Raw genomic sequence first — 7542 nt, 5'->3', positions numbered from 1 at the left:
GGGGGGGACCGCCGGGCGGGAGGCCCGGGGGAAAGAGGGCTTTTCGTCTTCTTTTTAGGCTGCTTGGGAGGGGCCCCCCCGTTTCGTTCCCCAAAAAACTTTGAGTGGGGGTTCGGTTTGGCCCTAACAAAAAAGGGCCATACGTGAAGATTGTTGATTCTGTTTGGGGAGCAAATTCCTCCGCTGTTTGATTTTGCCATCGCCAACCCGGTTGTCGGCCGTTAGAAGCCACCGTGCAAAATAAAAAAAGCGGCCTTGGTGTTTTCACCCGTTTAGCGCTTACCGGGGGGCCCGGGGCCCTTTGAAAAAAAAAGGGTGGATAGGGTAACAAAACCCCCCCGGTTTAACCACAACCAAAAAAAAACCAAACCAAACCCAAAAAAACCGGACAGAGGCATGTTTTATTGAGGAGGGGGGGTGGTGGGGTGGCGGCGGCTTGCTGTGCAGGCCGGGGCCTTCGTCGAAACGCCGCAGGGCCGGCGGAAAACGAGAGCGAGGTTCTGCGGCGGGCGGGAAGGGGGGGGACTAGCACAAAGGCCATTGATTAAGGTTAGGGGGCAACCGCCAGTATGGGGGCGTACAAAAGGGGGGGACAAACAGAGTTGGAGGCGCCCCGGTCGGGGGGGGGAAAAGAAGGGAAAGGGAGGGGACCAAGGAAAGCGAGGAGTTCAGTGCTGGTTTTCTTCCCTTCCTTTCAGCCTTAGGCCCTCGGTGAGTTTTCTGACAGATGGGCTACCCAGCGCGCCCGACGTTTGCGGTGGGGGGTGGGGCAAGTCCGTAACACTTATCCCGCAGGCAGGTCTCCCCAAGGTGTTTCAGTGCCTCTGGGGGTTTCGAATAGGGATTTCCAATGTTAGGTAAGGGAAGGGTCGGCAAACGTTTAAGATCCCGTAACTTCGGGGGGGGACAAGGGATTGGGCTCTTGAGGGGTCGGAAAGGCCCCATTGGCCCGGGGGCCCACAGGCCGGGATAAAGCGGGGTCCCTCGGTTCCCCTGGGCGGGGGGTTCGTGGGGCCGCCACAGGTGCCGGGCTCGGAGAGGCAGGGGGGACAGGGCGAGGAAGGGGCGGGGGCCCAAAGGGTTGCCTTGTCGGTTTCTGCGCCGCGGGCGTTTTTGGTCCGCTTTGTTTACAGAGGGGGAGGAAGGACTGGGGAGAAGGGGGTTGGGCCGGGCCTTTTCCCAGGAGGGGTCGGCTCCGGGAGGCTCGGGACCCGGACCCCCGGGCAGGGGGGGGCGGTGGCTTTTTTGGGCCGTGCCTGCGGCTTGCTCCGCCGGCCGGCTGGGGTTTGCCCTTTCCCCTTCGCTTCCGAAAGGCCGGCCGCCAAAAAGCCCGAGGCGCCCGGCCCGGGCATCACACAGGCGCCCCCGGCCGTTCGCAGGGGTCGGGGGCACCAACCGTCGGAAAGGCGCCCTCTCGGGGCAAAAGGGGCCGGGGGTTCCCTCCCGTTTCCCCACGGCCGCGGGCTTGGGGCAAACAGGGGGGACGGGGCCGTCTCAGGAAAAAACTGTGCACGGGGTGGGGACCAGGGGAATCCGGGTACGTTTAATTAAAAACAAAAGGCAATGCCGATGGTAGGTGATCGATGCTGGGGGACCGGCATTGTTTGATTTCTGCCCAAGTGCTCTGGGAATGTCCCAAAGTGGAGAAGGAAGGGGAGATTCAAAACCAAGCCGGGGCAGGGTAAAAACGGGCGCCGGGGAGGTTAAACTATGACTTCTTCTTAAAACAAGGGTAGGCCAAAATGCCTTCGTATTCTAAATTAGTGGAACGCCCAGCCATGAATGGGATTAAACCGGAGAATTCCCCCACTTGTCCACTACCCCTACTTATTCTAGCGGAACCCACAGGCAGGGGGGAAAACGGAGGGCCCCTGCCAGTTTAACGGGGGCGGGGAAAGGAAGGACCCCCTGTCCTGTTGGAGGTCTTTGGACTCTAGTTTGGGATTGGTAAGGAGAGGTCACCTTGGGGAGGTGTAGCATTAAGTGGGGGGAAGGGGCGGGCTCGCGCCCCGACGATGAAATACCACTACTCTGGTTTCGGATTCTCTACGTACGGTTGGATTGCGGGAAGGGCGGGGGAGGGGGTGGACGGGGTTTTTCGGGGCATGGCGACGCGGGGGCCGGCGGGCCCCCCGGGGCTAAGGCCCGCCGCCCTCCCTCCCTTGGCCCGTCTTTTAACCTATGGTGGCCTTCTACCCGGATTTTAGGACTGTCAAGGGGGGGGGGGGGGGGGGGGGGGGGGGGGGGGACAGAACAAAGAAAAGCGGGGGGCCACAGCCTTCCCCCGGGGGGGCGGGGTCGAAAAAAGGTGGGCTTCTCCGCTGGGCGGGGGCCCGGTTTCGTCAGCCCGGCGCTTCGCGGCCAGGCGTCGTCGCGGGGGGGAAACAAACCCCGTTTCCGAAGGGGGTGGACCAGGAAGCCAGATGGGGGAGGGGGTTTGGGGGTGGGGGGGAACTGGGGGGGGGGCGGGGTTACATTCTGTCCAAACAACCGTACACCGCAAGATGTTCCCAGGTCAGGCTCCCAGCGGGGGGGACAGGAACAACCAAGGTGTAGGTAGCCCCCAAGGGCAAAAATGCTGGCTTTGATTCCGGGAACTCTCAAGGTTTACGAGGCTACGGACTGTCGAAAGCACTGCCTAGGGCGATCCTTTTGGGACTTTTACGGAGTTTTAACGCGGAAGGAACGGTGAGGGTTCAGGAAAAAGTTTACCACAGGGATAAACATGTGCCCGTTGTGGCGGCCCCAAGCCGTTCATTAAAGGGCGGGGGGACGTCGCCTTTTTTTGATCCTTTCGATGTCGGCTCTTTCCTATTTTTCCAATTTTGTGAAGCAGGTTTTTTTTCACCAAGCGTAGGATTGTTCACCCTCTAATAGGGAAAAACAAAACTTGACAGCCTGGGGTTTATTAGGGGGAACCGTGTTCGGCGAGGACAAGGTTAAGTTTTTCCCCCCCTAACCGTTAACACACGTCCGGGCCCCACGTCGGGGGCGACAGGGAAGCCCCGCCCCAGTACGAGGGGGGAACGGGGGGTCCGGGGGACCCCAATGGGCACCCCTCCTTGCCCGGACAGGCCCCACCAGGGGAGGGCAAGCCGCAGGGCCAACGGTCCCCCCCCCACGGGGCCCAGGGGTTTTTAAACCCCTGGGAAAAGCCTTTCAAAGGGGGGGGGGGGGAAAAAACCCCACCGCGCTGGAATGCCGTTTAAGCGACCGTTCGATTCGCGGGCCCCCCCAAAGAGACGAGATAAAAGAAGCCATCCAGCATCGGTCCCCCCTCTTTCCCGACCCCGGCGAGAGTGCGCGGACCGATCCTGCGAAAACCCGAGAAGTGCAAGGCGGAGAAGAGGGCGAGCGAGCAGGCGCGCGCGCGCTGCGTGGCGTCCCGGCGCTCCCCCTCTTCCTCCTGCGAGCACACACACACACGAACGATGGCGACCCGACGGGTCGTTTGTTTTTGTCCAAATTTTACCTGGTTGATCCTGCCAGTAGTATATGTTGTCTCAAAGATTAAGCCATGCATGTGTAAGTACGGGCCGACTTAAAGGGCGAAACCGCGGACGGCTCATTAAATCAGAATAACTCATTGGATCTCTGCCGAACCGCATACTTGGATAACTGTGGTAATTCTAGAGCTAATACATGCCTTTGTAGTCTCCGACCGCGAGGGAGGAGCGCTTTTTTAGAAAAAAACCCTCGGCGGCCGGCCCTTCAACCGGCCGGCCGCGATCCCCTTTGGTGAATCAGAATAACTTGGCCGAGCGCACGACCCCTCCCCCCAACCCGGGTTGGGTCGGCGCGCGCCCTGCAGGCGTCTGCCTTATCAGCTCTCGATTGTAGGTAAACGCCTACAATGGCTATCACGGGTAACGGGGAATCAGGGTTCGATTCCGGAGGGGGAGCCTGAGAAACGGCTCCCAAACATTAAGGAAGGCAGCAGGCGCGCAAATTACCCACTCCCGGCACGGGGAGGTAGTGACGAAAAATACTGTTGCGACCCCCGAACGGGGCCTCGCAATTGGAATGAGTACACTTTAAATCCTTGTACGAGGATCGAGTGGGGGGCAAGTCTGGTGCCAGCCGCCGCGGTAATTCCAGCTCCACAGCGTATATTAAAGTTGTTGCGGTTGAAACGCCGTAGTTGACTTCTGCTCCGGACCGCGGTCCCCCTTAGCGGCGGCTACTCCCGGGGTTCCGAGCTGTGTCCCGCGGCGGCACGGGGTTTTTTATCCCCTTTAAACCGGGTGTCCCCTGTGGCCGGCACGTTTACTTTGAAAAAATAGAGTGCTCAGAGCAGGCTGGTCTTGGTTACAGCCCGAAGGGTCGTGCAGGGAATGAGGAAAGGACCTGGTTTTTATTTTGTCGGTTTTGGGAAAACCCGAGGTAATGATTAAAAAAAGCAGACGGGGCATTCGTACTGCGACGCTAGAGGTAAAATTTCTTAGACCGTCGCATGACGACCAAATGCGAAAGCATCTGCAAGGATGTTTTATTGATCAAGAACGAAAGTTAGGGGTTCGAAGGCGATCAGATACCGCCCTATTTCTAACCTTAACGATGCTGACTAGCGACCCGCCGCAGTTATTCCCATGACCCGGCGGGTAGCTTCCGGGAAACCAAAGTCTTGAGTTCCGGGGGAAGTATGGTGCAAAGCTGAAAATTAAAGGAATTGACGGAAGGGCCACCACCAGGAGTGGAGCCTGCGGCTCAATTTGACTCAACAGGGGGAAACTCACCAGGCCAGGACACCGGAAGGATTGACAGAATGAAGGCTCTTTCTCGATTCGGTGGGTGGGGGCATGGCCGTTCTTAGTTGGTGGAGTGATTGTCGGGTTAAATTTCCCGATAACGAAGGGAGACTCTGGGCCTGCTAAATAGTCGAGGGTCTCTCGCCCAGCCTTCGCCTCGGGCGTGGGTCGGGTTCCCTAAACCCGGCCGTCGCGCGGGCCTCGCCGTCGGTGGTTAGCGCCGCCGGCGGCGCGCCCCGCGGCGCCGGAAACTGGCGTCCGCTTCGCAGTTTCTTCTTAGGGGGGATAAGCGGCAGCAAAAAAATATACTAGCCGCACGAGAGTTTGAGCCATAACAGGTCTGTGATGCCTAGAGTTCTGGGCCGCACGCGCGCTACAATGGAGAGTTCAGGAGCTGTCCCTGCTCCGAGAGGAGCGGGTAACCTCGTGAAAGTGTCCTTAAAGGGGGATTGGGGCTTGCAAATTTTCCCCCATGAACGAGGAATTCCCAGTAGGCGCAATCACCAGTTTGGCCGATTTAGTCCCTGCCCTTTTACACACCGCCCGTCGCTACTACGATTGAATGGTTAGTGAGGGCACCGGACTGGCGCCCTTGGAGCCGCTACCGCCGCCTCGGCGGCGGCCAGCGCCCTCGGGTCGACGGAAAGGTGTCCAAGCTGGGTCATTTAGAGGAAGTAAAAGTCGTAACAAGGTTTCCGTAGGTGAACCTGCGGAAGGATCATTAAAAGGAGTGCTAGCAGCAGCAGCAGCACCACCACCGAGTAGTGGTGCCGCCGAAAGAGGCAACTCGCGTGCAACCCGAACGATCGGACGGACGGACGGACGGACGGGCGAGGGCCAGGACCCAAAGGGGCGGAGACGGTCTTGCTCCTGCCGCGGTCCACCTCCCAGCTCCTGTCCCCATTTCCTCCTCCTCGTCCGCGGGGGGTCTCGGCACGGTCCCCGGCCCTTTTCTCTCCACCATCCCTCCCTCCTCTTGGCGGCCGGCGGAGGGAGGCGGGGAGGAGAGGAGGGGGCCGAACCCAAAAGTCTTGCAGCCCCGCCTGGGTCACCGGGGCTACGAGGTCGGCGACGGCGCCCGGCGCGAAGCGCGCTCGGCGCCGTGGGCTACGCGGTTTTTTCAGAGCGCCGGTTAACCCCCCCCTCCCAGGCCCTTTTTTGAGTGGGAGGCGACGAGTAGTGTGTGTGTGAACCGAGGAAAGAGAAAACCCCGCAAAGACTTTAACGGGGGATCACTTGGCTCGTGGGCGAGGAAGACCGCGGGGAAGAAGCGGGGTGTTTTTGGGGGCATCGCAATTCTCCCGTGATTCCACGAGTGTCGAACGCACATTCGGCGGCCCCGTGCCTTCTTCGAAGGACGGCTGCCACCTTCCCTCGAGTGTCGTGACGTTGCCTCCCGGGAGACAGTACGGACGGTGCGGACTGCGGCGGCGGAGGGCTCCGGTCCTCCTGCCCCTTTTCCCCCCGTTTTCCGGGAAGGCGCTACGAGAATCTCTTTAGAGTGAGGCGAAACAGCGCCGTGTAGGTGGCCCCCTTTCGCGGCGGCGGCTCTCTTCTCTCTCCCCCCCCCATCTGAGGGCAGGAGAAGGAGCAGGAGCTTCCGGCGGCGGGGACTCCGCAAAAGCACCACGGGGGGTGTTTTGGGGTCCGGCGGCTTCTCCTCAAGCCTGCCGGTCCACTCAAACCGTGCGGAGGTGCGGCGGCGGCGGCGGCGGCGACTTGCTTGCTCGCTAGCTCGCTCGCACGACCATTCCGCCCTGGGGAGTTCGCGGACCAGAGAGGGGCGGGTTCGTTGGAGGAAACTCGTCCCCGGGTCCGGACGTTCCCTTAAGACGCTTGGAGGGCCGCTCTCTTCCGTCGCCGTCGGCTCGGACGGGCGGAGGACGGGCGGAGTACCTCGTTCCTCCTCCTCCCCGTCCGGCCGACTACCGGCCCATTTTTGGTCGGGACCTGCCTGCCACTGGCCAGAAAAGGCGAATGTTCCGAAAAGAGCCGGAGAGGCGCTCTCAAAGCCGTGAAAACCAGCCGTCCCGGGGCACCCCCCCCCCCCCCCCGAAAGGAGAGGAAGGGGGCCGGGGCCACCGCCGTGCTGGAGAGGGCAAGGGCGCACCCTGAGATCGCGAGACCGCGTAGATGGGGGCCCTCTCCGCGCCACGAAACCCCCGCGTGAGGTTTTGGGGCAGGCAGGGGGGCGTGGAAAGCCGTTAATCCCAAAGGACTAAGAGAGCGAAAAAGATCCCAAAGCACAAAACAAGCAAGACGACGGCGACGGCGGCGGCGGCGGCGGCGACTCGTTGCCCGCTCGCTTGCTCGCTTTTTTTGTACGTACGTCGACCCCGAGTGGAGGGAGATGACCGCCTAATTTAAGCATATTAATCAGCGGAGGAAAAGAAACCAACCGGGATTCCCTGATAAGTGCGACCGAAGCGGGCAGAGCCCAGCGCAGTGCTGCGCGTCCCCTTCGCGGGGGGCTCGAGGGGTGCGGCGTTTGGGAGAGGTCCTGCGCGCGCTTCCGAGCCGCCTAAGTGTTCATGAATGACTCTCATACCCCCGGAGGGTGTCAGGCCGTGTGGCGGAAAGGGACTTCCTCCTCCTCGTTCGCGGGGGGGGGGTTTCGGGAGTCGGAACGGGCCTCTCCTTAGAGTCGGTGCCTGAAACCGCAACCTAAAGCAGGTGGTAAACTCATCTAAGGCTAAATATGACACGAGACCCATAGCGAACAAGTACCGTGAGGGAAAGGAAAACAGAACCCCGTAGAGAGAGTTTAAGAGAAAGTGAAACCCTTAAAGAGGGG

The 7542-nt window shown here is 60.8% G+C and overlaps 1 protein-coding gene across 1 annotated transcript; it reads right to left on the bottom strand.

Annotated features, from left to right (window-relative positions):
- Window positions 1-732: 732 nt before the first annotated feature.
- LOC119570292 (proline-rich protein 2-like) lies at window positions 733-3523 on the bottom strand. The gene is made up of 2 exons (XM_037918092.1): window positions 3473-3523; window positions 733-1464 (listed from the first exon to the last, which is right to left on the bottom strand). The coding sequence occupies exons 1-2, from the start codon at window positions 3521-3523 to the stop codon at window positions 733-735; spliced, it is 783 nt and encodes a 260-aa protein (XP_037774020.1).
- Between the last annotated feature and the right edge of the window lie 4019 nt (window positions 3524-7542).

The sequence above is a fragment of the Penaeus monodon genome, unplaced genomic scaffold (genome assembly GCF_015228065.2).
Source record: "Penaeus monodon isolate SGIC_2016 unplaced genomic scaffold, NSTDA_Pmon_1 PmonScaffold_2396, whole genome shotgun sequence".
Taxonomy (NCBI): Eukaryota; Metazoa; Arthropoda; class Malacostraca; order Decapoda; family Penaeidae; genus Penaeus; species Penaeus monodon.
This window is presented reverse-complemented; position numbering and strand designations above follow the sequence as displayed.